Raw genomic sequence first — 22,675 nt, forward strand, 5'->3', positions numbered from 1 at the left:
ACAACCCCAAAGCATGATTGATCCACCCCCATGCTTAACAGTTGGACAGAGGTTTTTTCCATTAAATTCTGTTCCCCTTCTTCTCCAGACGTGCCTTCGCTCATTCCGGCCAAAAAGTTCAATTTTAACCTCATCCATCCACAGAACTTGTTTCCAAAATGCATCAGGCTTGTCTATATGTTCATTTGCAAAGTTCAAAAGCTGATTTTTGTTGTGAGGATGTAGAAGAGGTTTTCTTCTGATGACTCTTCCATGAAGACCATATTTGTGCAAGTATCTCTTTATAGTGGAATAGTGTACCACAACTCCAGTGTCTGCCAGATCTTTCCGGAGGGATTGTGCAGTCAAACGTGGGTTTTGAATTGTTTTTCTCACAATCCTGCGAGCTGTTCTGTCTGATATTTTTCTTGGTCTTCCAGATCTTGCTTTAACTTCCACTGTTCCTGATGACTGCCATTTCTTAATTACATTCCGAACAGAGGATATTGACATCTGAAAATGTTTTGCAATCTTCTTATAGCCTTCTCCAGCTTTGTGAGCGTCAACTATTTCCAGTTTCAGATTTCTAGACAACTGCTTAGAAGAACCCATGGTGCATATTGTTGGGGCAAGGTCAGATGAGTCTGGGCATTTAAAACCTTTGAAATTGACATCACCTGGTCTTCCCAGATGATGATTGAGAACAATCCATGACACTGGCAGGTGTCAGCTTTACAAAGGGGGCAGTGCATGCTATTAATTCTGCAGGGTGCCCAAACTTTTGCAGACACAATTTTTTTGTTTTCTATTATTTTAAAAGTGCAAATGATGGAAATAAAATCTAACTTTTGTTGACATATTATAAGTCTAATCTGTAATTTGATGCCTTTTGGAGATTTTTCCATCTTTCCTTGGCTTCTTTATGCACATTAATACAAATTTTTACCTGGGGTGCTCAAACTTTGATCCCCACTGTATATGGTTTGTGTCTCACCCATGTTTTTTTGTTACTAGCTATCCCAGCCTCAGTCTGATTTCTCTACTCGGGGTGGTGGGTTGTCATAGTCGCAGCCTTCTCCGCATCGGAAGGGTATGTCCAATATCGCTACCCATGTACTTGATTCACTTGATATCCCTAATGAGATTGATATATACTCATATTGTCTCTTCATATGCTATCTATTTTAGGTATACTTTGGTGACTATACCATTTTCTTGTTAATATGTTCACATTGACATGTACTATACTATATATGTGCTATCCTATGCCAGCGCTCCACAGCGCAAAGACATGGATATACACTATTTCTGTATTAGCGCCTCACCGTGCACACAATGGGGCAGATTTATCAAAGGATTTAGACTTGTTTTTCCTGTCTAAATTTGTCGCACAGAAAGTCGCAGTCTAAACATGTGCGACTTTTCTGCGACTTTTGCTTTAGAGGATTTTTAGAACATGATGCATTGTAGTCTATTTCAGACAGAAAAATGCATTGGTGCAGAATTTATCAAAAGCGACTTTTCAGCGACAAGTCGCATCGGCTGAAAGTACGCCGAAATGTCAGACCATGCTGGAGCAGGTTTAAATACAGTCTAAAGCATAGATCCTGAAGTCAATTTGCGCAGAATTTATCATTTGATAAATTAGGCGCACAATAGACCGGCCTAACCCTCTTTGTAGTTTGGTCTATATTGATGCGGGACATAGACAAATTTGATAAATATCCCCCAATGTATTTAACTACCTACTGTTATAAACTTTAATGCACCTCCTATCCTTGATGTCCCATGTTATCTTTACTTTGCTCAATACCTGATTCTGCTGGATTGTTCTGTAAGTTAACTCCTTCAGTCATCAGCTACCTGAACACAAGAGCTGTGTGCCTTCCTACCTATTACAGAGCCTCTTGTTTATGTCTATGTTTGCTTATGTTATCATGTGACTTTTCCTGTCAAACTTTGTTGCCATGTTGCTATGACTACCTTATGTCATACCCAGGGCCCCTGCCGGCTGATGATGTTATCTATGGGCACCTCCTGCGAGCGATCAGATTAACAGCAAAGGAAGGCTTGATGCCGAAACGTGTCCTGTTCTATTAGGGATATACAATAAAAACCACTATTTGCTTGAAGATTATTGAGTGTTGGGACCTTGTTACCTACTATGTATTAACCCATCCACGTGCACCACTATATGCAGAAGTGCCGACCGCCACGTATTCTACATGAATTGAGCTACAGTCACTTGTGCACACTGCCACTCCTGTACTACCTGGTGGGCTGCAGAAGAGAAGCTAAGTACAGTGTTTGGCTATCTCTGGCAGTTTTATAAATAATGGGTGGAGCAGTGCACAAACCCAGTACCCCAGTTGCACGTTCACTTATGCCCTATTCTGTTGATCAGTTATACAGATGTGGACAAAATTGTTGGTACCCTTACGTTAAAGACAGAAAACCCACAATGCTTCCTGAAATAACTTGAAACTGACAATATTACAATAAGTACCGTATTTTTTGGCGCAAATACACATTAAAACCGGCGGTCCCTGCAGCGATCAACGGCCGGGACCCACGGCTAATACAGGACATTAACTTCCTGTTTGTGGCACATTAGTATATGTGAGGGGGGGAACTTTTCAAGAGTAGGTGGTGACCATGGCGGCCATTTTGAAGTCGGCCATTTTGAATCCAACTTTCAATAGGAAGAGGGTCATGTGACACATCAAACTTATTGGGAAATTCACAAGAAAAACAATGATGTGCTTGGTTTTAACGTAACTTTATTCTTTCATGAGTTATTTACAAGTTTCTGACCACTTATAAAATGTGTTCAATGTGCTGCCCATTGTGGTGGATTGTCAATGCAACCCTCTTCTCCCACTCTTCACACACTGATAGCAACACCGCAGGAGAAATGCTAGCACAGGCTTCCAGTATCAGTAGTTTCAGGTGCTGCACATCTCGTATCTTCACAGCATAGACAATTGCCTTCAGATGACCCTAAAGATAAAAGTCTAAGGGGGTCAGATCAGGAGACCTTGGGGGCCATTCAACCAATCCACTTTCCAGAAAAATGTACATCTAGGAATGCTCGGACCTGACACCCATAATGTGGTGGTGCACCATCTTGCTGGAAAAACTCAGGGAACGTGCCAGCTTCAGTGCATAAAGAGGGAAACACATCATCATGTAGCAATTTCGCATATCCAGTGGCCTTGAGGTTTCCATTGATGAAGAATGGCCCCACTATCTTTGTACCCCATATACCACATCATACCATCAATTTTTGTGTTCCAACAGTCTTGGAGGGATCTATCCAATGTGGGTTAGTGTCAGACCAATAGCGGTGGTTTTGTTTGTTAACTTCACCATTCACATAAAAGTTTGCCTCATCACTGAACAAAATCTTCTGCGTAAACTGAGGGTCCTGTTCCAATTTTTGTTTTGCCCATTCTGTAGCACCTGAAACTACGTATACTAGAAGCCTGTGCTAGCATTTCTCCTGCTGTGTTGCTATCAGTGTGTGAAGAGTGGAAGAAGAGGGTTGCATTGACAATCCAACACAATGGGCAGCACATTGAACACATTTTATAAGTGGTCAGAAACTTGTAAATAACTCATAAAAGAATAAAGTTACGTTAAAACGTTCTTGTGAAATTCCCAATAAGTTTGATGTGTCACATGACCCGCTTCCTATTGAAAAAACTGAAGTTGGATTCAAAATGGCTGACTTCAAAATGGCCGCTATGGTCAACACCCATCTTGTAAAGTTTCCCCCCTCAAATATACTAATGTGCCACAAACAGGAAATGAATATCACCAACCATTTCCATTTTATTAAGATGTATCCATATTAATGGCCCACCATGTATATTATGAACTGCACTAACTTTACAGCCCCTGTAGCATAGTCAAATAAAGAAAATTCCTGGAATACTCCTTTAATGGGAGACAACCAAGGAAGACACCACTGTTGAAGGGGAAAAAAAAAGAGACTGCAATTTGCCAAAATACATATTGACAAACCACAAAGCTTTTGTGAGAATGTCTTTTGGACAGATGAGACAAAACTGGAGACCTTTGGCAAGTCACATCAGTTCTATGTTTGCAGATGAAAAATAAAGCATTTAAAGAATGGAACACTGTACCTACTGTAAAGCATGGAGGAGGCTGAGAGCTACAGAAATCATTGGGCTGCAAAAGGTTGTGCAACAAAAAGTTCAGGGGACCATCATTTCTGTCCAGGCCAGTTTCATTATTTTGTTTTTCAAAATGATTAGATCAAATATTAGTTAATTTCCAGCAAATGTTGATTAATTATTACGTTTTTCAGTTTCACATTGTTTCAGGGAGCATTGTGGGTTTTTCTGTCTTTATTGGAAGGGTACCACTAATTTTGTCCATGTCTGTATGTGTTATTGGTGAGGCCACCTATTTATTTTAAAATTTCAGCCTCCAGGTGTTCTGCCTTGGGTAGATGACCCAAGTGGATGTGGTCAGGGTGACCCGGGTTGATGAGTATAATTAATTTTTTTATTCTTACTGTGCCCCAAGTGATATATAAACATTTTGGTATATATCTTTAAAGCGTACCTATCATAGTGCAAAAAAAAGAAAAAAAGTGATATGTTACTCAGGACCCAATCCCGATCATGTGCATATATTTTTATGTGTCTTGGACCTATATATCCAGAGATATATATATATATCCAGGTGAGTTACTTTTTCATTGTGCAGGCTGGAGGGGGCGTGTCAGTCTGTCTCCCTCACAGAAGCAAGCCTGTGCAGTCAGCCAATCAGTACTCTCTACTCTGTAACCCTTTCCTCTCTGGTTTTATGCTGTGTCATGTGTCAGAGGAAGATACCTGGAGCTTGCCTGCAGTAATCAGAAGACATTATGGTGAATTCCTAACAGTATAAAATGTATAAATATAAGAATAAATCTTTATAAAATTAGTGCAAGGATTTTTTAGATAAAAGTACAGTATTTTTATGAATACATGTTCTGTTTTATCTTCTCCTAGTAAAGCTGGATGCTAATCAGCATAGCTGTCACTATGTGTGTCATTCATCTTAAACAGACTCCTGAATGTCTGATCAACTTCTTTGTCATTCAGGAGTCTGAGAAAACTTTGACTATTTCAGCATGCTGGGAGTTGTAGTTTAGTAACAACTGAAGCTGCAATGTTAGTAAATAACTGTGTTAGAGCAGTGTTGCCTCCAGCTGTTGTAAAACAACAGCTCCCAGCATGTCCACACATCCTTTATCTGTAGTTTTGCATACACAATAGAAATCTCCTATACTGGATACCGGTACGCTTTACGGCCGGTGTCCAGTATGCTGTAAAATCTAGACTAGTCTGTGTGGCTAAAAGACAGATGACCCCCTAGTGGTAGCTATTTTGAGCTTGAATTTCAGGTGAAAATTTAATTTTTTTTTTAACAGGTGTATATTGTGAAATGTCATATTATAATAAGTCCTGCAATATATGAAAAGTTTTTAACAATGACAGTGCCTCTTTAAAGGTGTACTGTCGTGGAAAATAACTCCGGTGGTTAATTTTTTTTGACTATATGGCAACTATATGACTATACTGCTTTGTAAGTTTTGTTTTTTTGTAATAAACATGGGTCATATGTTTTGGCAGCATGTATGTGTTTTTCTTACCTGTTTGTTGGGCAGGAAGTTCTGTAGTTCAGAGGGTTTTCTTTTACTGTTGTCCACAGTTCTGAGTCTGTTGTGGACAACACCTCCCCTCCCCTCCCCTCCCCCTGCTCTGTATTCTAAGGACACAGGTCTGCACAGGAGAAGGAACACAGAGAAGGGAAGTGTTATCTAAAGGGGAGGATGAGAAGGTGCACGGGCTGGGGATGTATGGACTGCAGGGGAATAAATCTCATACTGGGAATGATCTCTATGGGGGAGATTTATCAAAACCTGTGCAGAGGAAAACTTGCCCAGTTGCCCATAGCAACCAATTAGATCGCTTCTTTCATTTTCCCCAGGCCTTCATAAAAATGAAAGCAGCAAGCTGATTGGTTGCTATGGACAACTGGGCAAGTTTTCCTCTGCACAGGTTTTGATAAATCTCCCCCTATATGTGAAGGGGGAGGGGGGGACTCCTGAATGACACATGCTGGGAGTTGTAGTCCCTGTTGTGTGTGTGTATGCTAGTGTTTACACAACAGTGTGCCTCCAGCTGTTGCAAAACTACAACTCCCAGCATGCCCTGACAGACTTTGGGCATGCTGGGAGTTGTAGATTCTCAACAGCTGGAGGTACACTGGTTGGGAAACACTGTTCTAGCCTATTCAGCATACACATCATGTTACACCAGTGTTTCCCAACCAGTGTGCCTCCAGCTGTTGCAAAACTACAACTCCTAGCATGCCCAAAGGCTGTCAGGGCATGCTGGGAGTTGTAGTTTTGCAACACCTGGAGGCACCCTGGTTGGGAAACACTGGTGTATGCCCTACAGAGGTGTGGCGAACTACAACCCCCAGGAGACTACAGAGGCAGCATGCTGGTGTTATACCACAGACTGAAGACTCCTGAATGACACATGCTGGGAGTTGTAGTCCCTTTTTTGTGTGTATGACAGTGTATCCCAACCAAGGCTGATTATATTAGTGTGCTGTGTATAAGGGGGCTGACCCGGAAAAATAGTAGGATGGTTAAAGGGCGGAACAAACAAACAAAAAGAAAAAAAAAAAAAGGAGCCGCCCCAAACCAGCAAGGCATGTGGCATGCTGGGATTTGTAGTTTTCAGCACAGCAAGAAACATGAAATAGAAGCAAAGATAGGAAAACAAAGTGGGGGATAAAAAGACAACAAAGAACGGAAATAGAGTAGGCTAAACAACAAGAATAGAAATTAAACAAAACAAAAAGGGTAAGTCAAAAACGGAAAAACACATGGACCACCAGAGTACCCCTTTAAGACTGCCTGGAAGACGGAGCACTTCATTATGATGGCCTCCCCGATAGTCCCCTTTCCCTTCCACTGAGACTTGTTGCGGGCCTGTCAAGTAAGGAACAGACTGAGACCAAAAATAGGCCTGGGTATATTATATATATATGTCCCCTTTTTTTAACTTTTTTCTTTGTTGAGTGTCCCAGGAGTCAGGCCCCGTTAAAATAAAATGGGCTGCATGGTCTAAAATCACCTCAGTTCAGGTCACTCATTCCAGCTGTTGCAAAGCTACAACACCCATTATGTCTGGAGAGCTTCAGGCATTATAGGAGTTGTAGTTTTGTAACAGCTGGAGCCTCAAATTAGGGAACAGGGTAAAAATCCATTATTACTGCAAAACTTAGAAGTGACGAGAGATCTAATGAGACAGTCAGGAGAATACACAAACACAAAGTGACTCACAGGAGACGTCTTCTCTGTCTTTCCTTTTCTTCTTCATCTGATCCAGACGCCAGGTCTTCTTGCAGCTCCATCTTCCTCTGTAAAGTTCTACGCCTGGACATTAATGGTTCCTCACTCTGCCAGCCGATCCTCATCCTCTGTATAAAGACAACAATCATTATAACCCTTCAAGATACTGTGCTTCCTAAATATAATACTGCCAAACCCTGTGTACGCTGTATATTATACTGCCAAACATCATGCCCTCTAAAAATAATACTACCACCCACTGTGTCTTCCGTAGTGTGCACAGAGCAGCAGCGTCCCATTGAAAACAAGCAAAATTCTGCTGGCGGAAGTTCGTAGTGTGGATGAGCCCTAATTCCCCCAGACCCCTCTGCCCCCCAGACCCCTAAGTCCTCCTCCAGACTCCTGCTCCCAGAGACCCCTCAGGCTAGGTTTCCCCCTTTTTTTTTACCTGCAAAAACACAGAAAAACTGCTACTGCTTTTTCCTGTGTTAAGGTAATTTTTTTTCTCTTGTGCTTTTGCCTTCTCTGGAAACTTAGCCTTAGTCCTCCCCTGGTCCTTAAAGGGTTACTCCACCCCTAGACATCTTATCCCCTTTCCAAAGGATAGGGGATAAGATGTCTAGGGCGGGAGAACCCCTTTAAGTCCCCCCCCCCCTTCAACACTCCTGGTCCTTCTCCACTATTCTACTTTTCTGCACCCCCTACCCCCCCCCTCAGTCCCCTTCACACTCCTCTGCCCCCTTTACCAAACTCACACTTAAAGGGGTATTCCAGGCAAAAACTTTATATATATATATATATATATATATATATATATATATATATATACATCAACTGGCTCCGGAAAGTTAAACAGATTTGTAAATTACTTCTATTAAAAAATCTTAATCCTTCCAATAGTTATTAGCTTCTGAAGTTTTCTGTCTAACTGTTCAATGATGATGTCACGTCCCGGGACGTGAGTCATCAGAAAGCAGTTAGAAAGAAAACAGCAACTCAACTTCAGAAGCTAATAACTATTGGAAGGATTACGATTTTTTTAATAGAAGTGATTCACAAATCTGTTTAACTTTCCGGAGCCAGTTGATATATAAAAAAAAGTTTTGGCCTGGAATACCCCTTTAACTTACCTCACCCCCCCAAACGACCTCACTTCAGCCCCCCATGCCCTCCTGGTCCTTCTCCACTACACTTTTCTTCACCACCCCCACCCCCAGTTCCCCCACATTAGGTTGGCAGTACAGTTCCCCCACATTAGGTTGTAGTTCCCCCACTGTAGGTTGCAGTTCCCCCGCATTAGGTTGTAGTCCCCCCACATTACATGGCAGTGTCCCCCACAGCCTTACAGCCTCCAGTCATATACAGTGTATGGCTGGAGACTGTATGTCTGTGTACTGCCTCACTTCAGTGCTCCGACCACCGCTCCTCTGGTCCGGGGTCATGATCTACTGCTATGGCCTAAGGGCCATAGCAGTAGGTCCTGGGACCGGAGGAGCTTCTTTTATTTTAAAATATATATGAAAATAAGCATATTTCAAATTGTCCTCTTCTGACCCCTCTAACTTTTTTAACTTTTTTTTTTTCTGTTTACAGGGATGTGTGAGGGCTCATTTTTTCATCACGGGAGATGTAGTTTAGAAACAGTAAGACTCCACCAAATTACAACTTATATCTTTCCCAGACAGCCAAAAGCTGTCTGGAAATAATGGGGGTTGTAGTTTAGCAACAGCTGGAGGATCCCCGTTTGGAAACGCTGGTTTATGGGCGTTTTCCCTAAGGGAGGGCACCATAAATGTACTAACCAATTTTCTGTTTTTTTTTTTTTCCTTATAATTTCAGATCTGTGTATGCAGAGGACTTCTTTGGATTCGGTAGACTACGTTGATGACCAGCGATTTTTTAATGTTAATAAAATGGTTAACGAGGGCTTGTGGGGGCAGTGTTTTTTGGAATAAAAGTTTTTTAAAAGTGTTGTGTTTTTTATTTTTTTTATTTACAGGCTTAGTAGTGGAAGCTATCTTATAGACGGAATCCATTACTAAGCCAGGGCTTAGCGTTAGCCCCAAAAACAGCTAGCGTTAACCCCCAATTACTACCGCACTACTCACCCCCACAGGGGTGCCGGGAAGAGCTGATACCAGCAGGCCCGAAGTGTCAAGTATGGCCCTCCTGGGCCTAGGCAGTAACAGGCTGGCATTATTTAGGCTGGGATATGAAACTCTGTAATTTCATATTTCCCGGCCTGAGCTGTGATTGGCCGAGACCGACCAGCCAATCACAGCCCAAGCCGGGAAATATGAAATTACAGTGTAGTTTCATATTTCTGAGAGCCTTCCGGCTCCGCTGCCCCGGCCGCTCATCTGTCCCCCCCCCCGCCGCCGCTCATCTGTCCCCGCCACCGCTCATCTGTTCCCGCCACCGCTCATCTGTTCCCCCCTGCCGCTGCTCATCTGTCCGCCGCTCATCTGTCCCCAGCCACCGCTGCTCATCTGTCCCCAGCCGCCGCCGCTCATCTGTCCCCAGCCGCTGCCGCTCATCTGTCCCCAGCCGCCGCCGCTCATCTGTCCCCAGTCGCCGCCGCTCATCTCTCCCCTGCTGCTCATCTCTCCCCGGCTTCCGCCGCTCATCTCCCCCCACCGCCGCTCTTCTCCCCTCTGCCACCGCCACTCATCTCTCCCCCACCGCTCATCTCTCCCCTGCTACCGCCGCTCATTTCTCCCCCACCGCCGCCGCTCATCTCTCCCCCGCCGCTCATCTCCCCCCGGGGCAGGGATGAGCAGCAGAGGGGGGTCAATGAGCAGCAGACTTTTTAAACATGCTCATATACGGGAGTTTTGTACTCCAGGTCTGACCTGGAGCAGACTTGCAACTTTTTGAAGGGGGGTTTGCGACTTTTGCCTAAGTGCGACTTTCGCACATCATAAATCTCTGACCACTGCAAAGTGAAAACTGAAATTTGCTTAGGTAAGGCTGTTCGTAACTTTTTTCTTACTCACAAATGTCACACAAAAAATAGATTTTTGTGCGACTTTTGTAAGGAAAAAAAAAGAATCTAAATACCTTGATAAATGTCCCTCATGGTGTTTTTGTTTTGTCTCAGTGGCAGTCTTCATCTGGCTTTGGCATTTTTTCCCCCTGATTTTGTGGCATTTTTCAAACCATAGACCTCTCTAGGTACATGTGTTTTCTATTGCATTTTCCCTCTAACAAATCATGGGAAAACCATCACTGCAGTTTTTGAGTCAAAGCAGGAAGGAGAAGTATAAGTCCATTCTTTATATTTATCATTTCTTTTCAAACCAGTTGGCTCAAAAGTATATTGGTAGTTTAAAAAAAAAAATTGCCAAATGGAAACTCAGGATTCCAGACAACTTTTGTGTGGCATTTTTTGGCTAGAAAACAACACAACAAAAAAAACTGTCCCCTCATTTTTCACTCACAAGTTTTTTTTTCTCCCATAAAAAAATCTAACGTTTAAAAAACAAAACAAAAAAAAACCCTCAACATTCTGAGATATCTTTAAAACACCACAAAAAGGGGAAAAAAGACCAAACGATAAAAGCACCTGTGGGTCTGGCATTTTCCTACTCCCTTATTGACTTTCAGCTAACTTCTGGCTGCCGCTTTTTACGCCCAACAAAAAACTGAAAAGCAGCCCTACAATGAGTATGAAGTTTTTGGAACATTTTTTGAAAAAAAAAAAAAAAAAAAAAAAAAAAAAAAAGTGTGTCCAGGCATAAGATGAGCTATTTTTGCTTGTCACCAGTGAACATACATTATATCAGTGTTTCTCAACCAGTGTGCCTCCAGCTGTTGCAAAACTACAACTCCCAGCATGCCCGGACAGCGGATCATATTGGGGATCATTATATAGTAGGGGATTGTTTGTCACCAGTGAACATACACTATATCAGTGTTTCCCAACTAGGGTGCCTCCAGCTGTTGCAAAACTACAACTCCCAGCATGCCCGGACAACAAATCATATTGGGGATCATTATTATTTAATATTGGGGATCATTATATAGTAGGGGATTGTTTGTCACCAGTGAACATACATTATATCAGTGTTTCCCAACCAGGGTGCCTCCAGCTGTTGCAAAATTACAACTCCCAGCATGCCTGGACAGCAAATAATATTGGGGATCATTATTACTTAATATTGGGGATCATTATATAGTAGGGGATTGTTTGTCACCAGTGAACATACATTATATCAGTGTTTCTCAACCAGTGTGCCTACAGCTATTTCAAAACTACAACTCCCAGCATGCCCAAACAGCAAATCATATTGGGGATCATTATTTCATATTGGGGATCATTACATAGAAGGAGATTGCTTGTCACCAGTGAACATACATTATATCAGTGTTTCTCAACTGGTGTGCCTCCAGCTGTTGTAAAACTACAACTCCCAGCATGCCCGGACAGCAAATCATATTGGGGATCATTATTATTTAATATTGGGGATCATTATATAGTAGGGGATTGTTTGTCACCAGTGAACATACATTATATCAGTGTTTCCCAACCAGGGTGCCTCCAGCTGTTGCAAAACTACAACTTCCAGCATGCCCGGACAGCAAATCATATTGGGGATCATTATTATTTAATATTGGGGATCATTATATAATAGAGGATTGTTTGTCACCAGTGAACATACATTATATCAGTGTTTCTCAACCAGTGTGCCTCCAGCTGTTGCAAAACTACAACTCCCAGCATGCCTGGACAGCAAATCATATTGGGGATCATTATATAGTAGGGGATTGTTTGTCACCAGTGAACATACACTATATCAGTGTTTCCCAACCAGGGTGCCTCCAGCTGTTGCAAAACTACAACTCCCAGCATGCCCGGACAGCAAATCATATTGGGGATCATTATTATTTAATATTGGGGATCATTATATAGTAGGGGATTGGTTGTCACCAGTGAACATACATTATATCAGTGTTTCTCAACCAGTGTGCCTCCAGCTGTTGCAAAACTACAACTCCCAGCATGCCCGGACAGCAAATCATATTGGGGATCATTATTACTTAATATTGGGGATCAATATATAGTAGGGGATTGTTTGTCACCAGTGAACATACATTATATCAGTGTTTCTCAACCAGGGTGCCTCCAGCTGTTGCAAAACTACATCTCCCAGCATGCCCGGACAGCAAATAATATTGGGGATCATTATTATTTAATATTGGGGATCATTATATAGTAGGGGATTATTTGTCACCAGTGAACATACATTATATCAGTGTTTCTCAACTAGGGTGCCTCCAGCTGTTGCAAAACTACAACTCCCAGCATGCCCGGACAGCAAATCATATTGGGGATCATTATTATTTAATATTGGGGATCATTATATAGTAGGGTATTGTTTGTCACCAGTGAACATACATTATATCAGTGTTTCTCAACCAGTGTGCCTCCAGCTGTTGCAAAACTACAACTCCCAGCATGCCCGGACAGCCGAAGGCTGTCCGGGCATGCTGGGAGTTGTAGTTTTACAACAGCTGGTTGGGAAACGCTGCATTATATAGTTATATATATATATATCTGCCCTAGGTCGTCTATATTCTTTCTGTGAACACTCCAGTGCCCGGCCCGAGTGCCATCCCGCAGTAATGTGAACAGGCGCTGCCAGGCTGAGGCTCCGTCTTCTCGCCGCCTTCACCTCACTCAGGGTAACTGAGGTCTTTCAAGGGAAAGTAATTAATATTTCCCACATCTGTCTCCCGCACTCCCTCAGCCATTGGCCGCCACAGTAATACGGCTTATGATTGGGTAGGAGCTGACGTGACACGGACGGGCCGGTGCGGGGCTCCCGCCTCAGGTGACCGGCAAGAATTTTCGGGGTACTCTTTTGAAAGCCATAGTGAAGTCTGGCGGAAGGACACTGTCTGCGCCGTGAGCCTCGTAGCATCTGACACGGGCGGAGCGGTACGAGTGTGTGTGTGAGAGCAGCCGGCGCTCAGTGTCAGGCTGCCTCGGGCTGTGAGGGGGACGCGGCAGCGGCTGGAGCCGGCACAGAGTTCACTTCAGCAGCTCCAGTCCTGTCTCCTCCGAGCCGGGGCACCGCAGCGGCAGTATGCGCGGCCGCCGCTTATAGTCCCCGCTGGATCCTCTGCTCTATTCTTCCCGGGACTGGAGGCCATGGCGCTGGGAGCGCGGCCGGAGCTGGTTGGGAAGCGATTCGTGTGTGTGGTCCGCGGAGGAGAGGAACCGCCGGAGCTCGGGGAGATTGGGCAGATCGGCCGATGGGGTTGGAGAGCCGGGGTCATACGAGCCGTGTCTCACCGGGACAACAGCAACCCCGAACTAGCGGTAAGAGAAGCCGTATGTGGAGGCAGAAGAAGAGGGGGCTCTGTGCCTGGTTCTGAGGGCACCTCCGGGGCAAGATACCCGCTGCTTGTTCCTGCCCCCGGGGGCCCCTGCATCACTTCAGGGGCCACATAGTCACTTCATCATAACAAACGCACGTGCAGCAAGTTTAGCTTCTCCAGTCATTGGTCTGCAGGAGGCAAAACAAGCCCTACGTGGGGCAACTGTGCCCAATTCTGCCCCAGGGGGCAACTACGTTTCTTCTTGGGTAGTTGGGGGTTACACGATCTCTGCTCTTCTGTTATAGGGAACTGTTGCTTCTAGAAGTATGTAGCGGTTTTTGTGAGTGTGTGCGCCTGTGCCTATAATAAGGTTCTGTTCACACGTGAGTTTTTGCTGCGGTTTTGTCATGACAACAATTCGTGCTGCAGAATGGTGGAGGTGACCCCTTTATGGGGAGTAGATATGGAGGGGACAAGCTTCTGTGGGAATGCCTCCTGTACAGGCTGTGTGTGAACGGGTCCCAGAAATGGAAAGTGCTGTAATCTGAGCCGGTATTGCCCCTGTCGTGCACAGCTTGCTGCTTTGTACAGTTGTCATCCCAGGATCTCCTCTTACTACTTACCCTTGTTTTTGTTGTTGTTACTGTTCTTATTAGTATTGTTGTTACTGTTCTTATTAGTATTGTTCTCACTGTTCTTATTAGTATTGTTGTCACTGTTCTTATTAGTATTGTTGTCACTGTTCTTATTAGTATTGTTGTCACTGTTCTTATTAGTATTGTTGTCACTGTTCTTATTAGTATTGTTGTTACTATTCTTACTAGTATTGCTGTTGGTTTTTCTATTCTTATTAGTATTGTTCTCACTATTCTTATTAGTATTGTTGTTGGTTTTTCTATTCTTATTAGTATTCTTGTTGTTGTTTCTATTCTTATTAGTGTTGTTGTTATTGTTTCTATTCTTATTAGTATTGCTGTTATAATTAGTAGCAGCACTACTTGTATAGGGTTTATTATAACTAGTTGGGTCACTATTATTGTTTGTTTATTATTGTTATACTCATGTTCTTCAGCTACATGTTCCCCATACTATTAAGGTTCAGTGAGGGGTCCTTGTTGGGGGGCTCCACCTGTTCTGACAAGGGGGTCTGTAATTCCCAGTATATCAGTGTTCCCCCAACCTGCAACTCTATGGCTGCCCAGGCATGATGGGAGTTGTAGTTTTGCAACAGCTGTAGAGCCACATGTTGGGGATCCCTGCTGTACATAGTCCATTGGAGTGTTGTACATAGCTGTATAAGCTTTTCTCCGTATTATAAGTTTTCTTCCTTCACTATACGGCGTTTGTTTTACTTGTTTGGATTCTTGCACACGGTCAGATCCAGAGACTGGATGTTATACCAGGGAGGGCTTGTTTATTCCTTCTTGTTTCACGTCTTATGGATTTTGCTCAATTTCTAACCCAGTGTTTCCCAATCAGGGTGCCTCCAGCTGTTGCAAAACTACAACTCCCAGCATGCCCGGACAGCCGAAGGCTGTCCGTGCATGCTGGGAGTTGTAGTTTTGCAACAGCTGGAGGCACACTGGTTGAGAAACACTGATATAATGTATGTTCACTGGTGAGAATCCCCTACTATATAATGATCCCCAAAATTAAATAATGATCCCCAATATCATTTGCTGTCTGGGCATGCTGGGAGTTGTAGTTTTGCAACAGCTGGAGGCACACTGGTTGGGAAACACTGATATAATGTATGTTCACTGGTGACAAGCAATCCCCTACTATATAATGATCCCCAAAATTAAATAATAATAATCCCCAATATGATTTGCTGTCTGGGCATGCTGGGAGTTGTAGTTTTGCAACAGCTGTAGGCACACTGGTTGAGAAACAATAATATAATGTATGTTCACTGGTGACAAGCAATCCCCTACTATATAATGATCCCCAAAATTAAATAATAATAATCCCCAATATCATTTGCTGTCCGGGCATGCTGGGAGTTGTAGTTTTGCAACAGCTGGAGGCACACTGGTTGAAAAACACTGATATAATGTATGTTCACTGGTGACAAGCAATCCACTACTATACAATGATCCCCAATATGATTTGCTGTCCGGGCATGCTGGGAGTTGTAGTATTGCAACAGCTGGAGGCACACCGGTTGGGAAACACTGATATAATGTATGTTCACTGGTGACAATCCCCTACTATATAATGATCCCCAATATGAAATAATGATCCCCAATATGATTTGCTGTCTGGGCATGCTGGGAGTTGTAGTTTTGCAACAGCTGGAGGCACACTGGTTGAGAGACACTGATATAATGTATGTTGACTGGTGACAATCCCCTACTATATAATGATCCCCAATATGATCCATTTCTTATGTTGGGGTCACCCAAGTTTTGCTGACGTCCCCTCTTTTCAGTCTAGTAAACCATGTGTCACTCTTTCTGTAGCTGGGCTGGAAGCGTTGTTGCTCTTCTGAGTGAAGTGTAAAGATTGTGACTTACTGTAGGGAGATTCTAGTAGTACTGAGCGGCGTGATGAATGGATCTGTGGGGTGCGGGATCAAGAATTCTTACAGCTCTCTTTTGGGGGGCTGTAGGAGCTCAAGGTGTACTGGATTAGGATATTAGTATTGGGACTTTTGGTTGTGGTTTTGGCTCTGGGATTCCTGTGGAATGTATGTGGGCTAAGTGACATTTCACGGAATTTATGGATTGTATCTTTGGGGGGCTGGTAGACTATATGGTCTTGTGGATTGGGGGTCTGAACTCTGGCACGTCTGCACAATACATGAAGAAATCTGTGGCGTCCTAGCTTAGAATTCCTATAATTTATTTTCTGGGTGAAATCTATGTGGGGTTGTGGCACCAGTGTTGGACTGGAGGGGAAATGTATAGGACCAGTCTTTGGGGCGATAGAGAAACACTTGACATGGTTCACTTTTTACTTATTATGAAAGCAAGTGACAGTAGTCCAGTGCCTGACCCATCCTCACATCTCTTATGTCTGGTATACAACAAACAAGAGGTTTTCATTTCCCGTTGCCCTCCCCCCACCACTACACTTTTTCCTTTTGTGTAACAGTATAGGAAATTTCCTTAGTTATGCTTTGCTTTGGCTTCTTGGTGGGAAGGATGGGGTTAAGTGTCAGTCTGTTTGATCATAAAACAGCCTCCTTTTCAATTCCAGAAGGCCCCTGAGTAGCCCTGGTTGTGATATATGACCCCCCAACCCCCCAAGCTTAATAGAAACAATCTGAGGAGCTGGATGCATAGCTACAGATGTGCCTCTCCAGGCTTTTCCCCCCTCCTCCTTGTGTTTTCAGCCTCCCCCCCCCCATCCATTTTCATGTGATTTACTGTAGTTTCTGCTTGTCCAGAGCTTTACATCTACATCTCTCAAGGGGGGTCTTACGGCACTGGAAAAGCTTGTTGGAAGGGATAGAATGGAAAAGAAAGAAAACCAGCAATGTATGTCCCCCTGTATTGCTCTGTTATTGTAAGGGGTGTAGGAATTCTCAGCAGCGGCCAGAGAGCGGGGAAACCACCGCTGCTTTCTGCACATCATTGTATATGGAGTCATTTCCCCCTTTTTTCCTTTAGAAGAGCATTTGCCGGGCTGTGTGTGTCAGGCTGGGACAAGGCAGCATATCATAGAACCGAGACATCTATCCCTCCCCCCCCCCCTAGCATTTGCTAAGGTTCATTGAGGTCAGCAGACTTCCTTCACATTGTGTGTAGTACTGTGCTCTCCGGGATACATAATCAGCCCGAGCTGCACTAAAGAGCAAGGAATCCATAGGAACCATTCCTATAAAGGAAAAGTGTTTAACTCCTTTCCTGCCATAAGAGCGTCATGTAGCCGTCCATACCGTAGGGTTAACAAAAAAGATAGAGATTATTTCTTGTGTCAAATCCATTTTTGTTCTTCTGCTATAAATGTCATCCACGTATAATACTCCATTTACTATTAACAAATAATCGTCAATGGGTTGTTTGAGATTAGGATGACATGGCAGCTTCAATAAATAGCGCTGCACCTGTGCCATTGGTCTCTGTCTGGTATTACAGCACATCCCTTATCTGGCTACTCTGAGACATCGCCAGTGGACATGGGTGACGCTGTTTCGCGACAAGTAAGCAGTTTTTGTGTCATTCTAATCTTATAATGTGAATAGAAACTGAGAACTGTGACATAACATGTAGAGCAAACAATGGAGGTCGGGGTCCAGCTGACAAAAATAGGTTTAAAATGTAACTTTTACTTCACATGAGAAAAAAACATGGACAAAAAAAAAAAACCACAAAAAACCTATAGGTACATTAACAGCAAATGCCGACGCGTTTCGAACTTGCTGCGAGTTCTTAGTCATGGCTTTGTGTTGTGTGTTAGAAGGAATGTCCAGCGCAGGATTTAGTCAAACAGGAGCTTTATTAACTATCACATGGAGCACACAGAAACACCAACGTGTTTCTGGTCAAACTGGACCCTTAATCATGGCAAATTGCCATGATTAAGGGTCCAGTTTGACCAGAAATGCGTCAGTGTTTCTGTGTGCTCCATGTGATCGTTAATAAAGCTCCTGTTTGACTAAATCCTGCGCTGGACATTCCTTCTCCTAGTTCTGTCTATAGGACCGGTGGCACGGCCGGTTAGTCCGGAAGCGAATGCTGGTGTCAGGCTGAGGTGAGCCGCCAATCTTGTTGCAGTTCTACTTGTGTTGTGTGTTTAAGTGACATCTCTTAGGGCAGTGTTTCCCAACCAGGGTGCCTCCAGCTGTTGCAAAACTACAACTCCCAGCATGCCCGGACAGCCAACGGCTGTCCGGGCATGCTGGGAGTTGTAGTTTTGCAACAGCTGGAGGCACCCTGGTTGGGAAACACTGCCTTAGGGTATCACAAAATGTGTCACTCTATTTTGTTTTTCTCCCCGGATCAGATACTTAGCCCCATGGGTGATTACTAAATATTGACAAATATATGACCCACACATTTGGTAAATTAGTGGAACATATTAAATGGAAGTGCCCTTTAAATGACTTGTGCTAGAGATGAGCGAACTTACAGTAAATTCGATTCGTCACGAACTTCTCGGCTCGGCAGTTGATGACTTTTCCTGCATAAATTAGTTCAGCTTTCAGGTGCTCCCGTGGGCTGGAAAAGGTAGACACAGTCCTAGGAGACTCTTTCCTAGGACTGTATCCACCTTTTCCAGCCCACGGGAGCACCGGAAAACTGAACTAATTTATGCAGGAAAAGTCATCAACTGCCGAGCCGAGAAGTTCGTGACGAATCGAATTTACTGTAAATTTGCTCATCTCTAACTTGTGCTTTTCCCAGGATTTGTTCATTCCTTCATTCTCACTATTCTGTTTTACTAAAATAGTGCGCATATATATATATATATATATAGATAGATAGATAGATAGATAGATAGATAGATAGATTAGTTAGGAGTAACCGTATTAGTCCAGTGATGCAAAAGATTAGTTAGTCTCTACAAAATCTTGTTAGTCCAATAAAAAAGGTATTACAAGATACTGCAACTACCGATGATTTTGCTTTTTATATATATATATATATATATACACAATGTTATTGCTTTTATTATATTCTAGTGAGGTTTGGTGCATTAGTCGGCAGGTCTGGCCCTTTTAGATGGCCTTTTGTTTTCTCTCCAGCTATTGTGTATATTCTCTGTCGTCATTCAGTCTCTGCCAGCAGCTCTCCGTCTTGGTATGGAGAGAGGCCAAACAGCTGGAAGGAAATTCTGTACAGCTGGCATCTCTTAGCTGTGCGCACCCATCCTCCTCACAGCTCTAGGCTATTGCCAAATTTAATGTCTCAACTTCAGATTGTGTGTAGTAGTAAATTACTGGATGACCTCTCCTGTCTTTGTTCCTTCATAAACAGCGCTGATTCTTTCTGTCTAAACCCGGGGAAATCTCATTTAAACATTATTTTTGTTTTTTTTTCTTTTCATCCCTTCACCGTTTCTAGATGTTTTTAATTGGGTTTTACATGCACGCATATTACAATCCTCCTGTAATTTGAACGTATGTCTAGTAAAGCTATTTGGACAATTGTCATATTTATGAAGGAATGTAGCAGAGCTGTACGGTTAGTATACATATGGTGATACAATGTGTTTTCTTTGGTTTTACACAGGCTTCGTGGTAAACCCAGTGCAATAACTGAGCGTACATTATTAGGCCACACAAAGGAAATCGTATAATGAATATATTGCTGTTTGTGCAGCATTTATTGTGCTTAATAGTGATTCATAATTGTATGTAAAAATAATTTGTGGCTTTGAACATGGCTGCCTTCTTGAAGATCCTACATTGGTAGTTGCCATGGTGATGTTAGCGGCTGTAGTTTGGCCCTTATGCCTTACACTTACGTGCTCAGACAGTGAATTAGCTGGAATACGAAGGTAACTGTGTTCTGCTGTTGCGTGCCTATTGTAACCGTGCCGCGGTGGCATTATTTTCAATATTCACTATATTATATTCCATTTCAGTAATGGCGTTACTGTATGGACAGTTGCATAATAATTCCTGATGCTTTGTTACAACTTGTAATATATATATATATATAGATAGATAGATAGATAGATAGATAGATATTTTTTTTTTTTTGCATGTCTCCATTTGGAAAAAAAAAACCTTTTACAATACTACAAAAAAAATGAATTCCCCTTATTTACCATCAAGAACAGAAGTGCTTTTGGTGGCATACGTTACTAGGGACCACTCCAGGTAGATGTCCATGGCGGAAATAGACACGGTAGTCTCATTGGGGGAGATTTATCAAAGCTGTCTATGTCCCGCATCAATATAGACCAAACTACAGAGGGTTAGGCCGGTCTATTGTGCACCTAATTTATGAAAAGGCGCACGGCTCTTGATAAATTCTCACACGGACTTTGAGATCTATGCTTTAGACTGTATTTATACCTGCTCCAGTATGGTCTGACATTTCGGGGTACTTTCAGCCGATGCAACTTGTCGCTGAAAATCCGCTTTTGATAAATTCAGCACCAATGCATTTTTCTGTCTAAAATAGACTAGAATTCATCATGCTCTAAAAATCCTCTAAAGAAAAAGTTGCAGAAAAGTCGCACATTTAGACTGCGACTTTTTGTGTGACAAATTTAGACAGGAAAAACCAGTCTAAATCCTTTGATAAATCTCCCCCATTGTGTTCCCCACCATTGGCTTGACAAGCCTAGAGCATGTTTACCTTCAGAGCCTAGAGTCCCCTGGTAACAACCCATGTACGTCTGGTATTAACACTGACCATGTGTGCAAGCCAAACCATTCAAGATGTAATTGTATATATGTCTCATATGTCAGAGCGTCTTTCCTTTATACTTTAGTATGAAAACACAAGGAACGTGTCCACCTACGAGCCTTATATCTCATGCTAAGCACCGGCCCATACTCCATGCTGGCTCCGGCTGATGTGGCATCAACCATACATTTACCTTCATGATATGTATACAGTAATGATAGTAAAGCTGGCTTGTTCTTGTATAGCTCAGAATGGGAGTATGTAATAGAGCACTATTGATGGGAGCTGTGCTAGATTATTAGGTCCACATTGTGTGTTGGTAAAGTTGAGCCACATTCTTATTTTCACAGCAGAGGTATTGGTGATGCCGGTGTCTGTCCTGTGCTTCTCATGGTGCAAAGCAATAATCCTGCGATCTAGTCAGGCATTTGGAAATTTGCTCAAGTTTTAGACTCTGGGGGGGAGGGGGAATTTTATTTACGGATTTACACTGGATTCTTGCAGTATATTTGGCACAAAAAAGTAGCTTGTGTTAGTTTTAGTGGTACGCCGGCCTGTGCAAATTCATACAATCCAGCTGTTTTACACGAGATCTGTTTTTTACTTAGCTGTAGGCTGGGATTTACTAACTGCAACTTATGATAAAAAGTCACAAACTGCCTAAAAAGTCCCAGTATGTCCTTGCTGTAAGGGCATGCTGGGAGTTGTACTCATGGCGAATGCGGGTGGGAGATGTGCAAGTGGGTGACAAGCTTCCCTGTCACCCACCAACCCGCGCCGCACAACTAAAACTCCCAGCATGCCTTTACAGTGAGGTCATGCTGGGAGCTGTAGTCATGCGGCGCAGGCAGTGGAAAATAAGCGGGCTACCCTGGCTGCTGCTGAACTACAACTCCCATGATGGGAGTTGTAGTTTAGGAACAGGGTGCCTCCAGCTGTTGCTAAACTGGAAGCTCAGTGTTGCTAAATTACAACTCCAGTCATGGGATGGGGTTGTAGTTTAGCAACTGCTGGAGGTACCACAAATGTATTAACATATATTCCGTGTTTTTTTAATAATAAAATGATTAACGAGGGTTTGTGGGGAAGTGTTTTTGAATAAAAATACATTTAAACGTGTGGTGTGTACCAACAGGCCTGGAGCGTCAAAAATGGTGCTCCTGGGCCTAGGTGGTAACAGGCTGGTGTTATTTAGGCTGGGGAGGGCCAGTAACAATGGTCCTCGCCCACCCTGGTAACGTCAGGCTGTTGCTGTTTAATTGGTATTCTGCTGAGAATGAAAATACAAGGATCTCTATGCATTTTTTTATTTTTTTATTATTTATGCCAAAAATGTGATCGGTTCCCCTTATTTTCATTCTCAGCCAGATACCAACCAAGCAGCAATAGCCTGTCGTTACCAGGGTGGGCAAGGACCATTGTTATTGGCCCTCCCCACCCAAATAACACCAGCCTGTTTCTGCCTGGGCTCAGGAGCGCCATTGCTCCAGGCCTCTTGGTATCGGCTCTTTCCGGAACCTCTGTGGTGGTGGGTGCCGGGGTAATAATTGGGGTGAACGCTAGCTTTGTTTGGAGCTAACGCTAAGCCCAGGCTTAATAATGGATTCCGTCATTAGACAGCTTCCACTACTAAGCCTGTTAAAACAAAAAAACTAAACAAAATAAAGTTTAGAAACCTTTT

At 43.1% G+C, this 22,675-nt stretch overlaps 1 protein-coding gene across 2 annotated transcripts in view; it reads left to right on the forward strand.

The window, feature by feature from the left end:
• The first annotated feature begins 13,224 nt into the window (after positions 1-13,224).
• Positions 13,225-22,675, forward strand: part of JMJD1C (jumonji domain containing 1C) — a 322,607-nt gene continuing 313,156 nt past the window's right edge. For both annotated transcript variants that reach the window (XM_056529800.1, XM_056529801.1), the window contains exon 1: positions 13,225-13,688. In XM_056529800.1, coding sequence (XP_056385775.1) covers positions 13,518-13,688 — 171 coding nt within the window. In that variant the 5' untranslated portion in view covers positions 13,225-13,517. The remainder of the gene's footprint in view (positions 13,689-22,675) is intronic.

This window comes from Hyla sarda, chromosome 7, assembly GCF_029499605.1.
Source record: "Hyla sarda isolate aHylSar1 chromosome 7, aHylSar1.hap1, whole genome shotgun sequence".
Taxonomy (NCBI): domain Eukaryota; kingdom Metazoa; phylum Chordata; class Amphibia; order Anura; family Hylidae; genus Hyla; species Hyla sarda.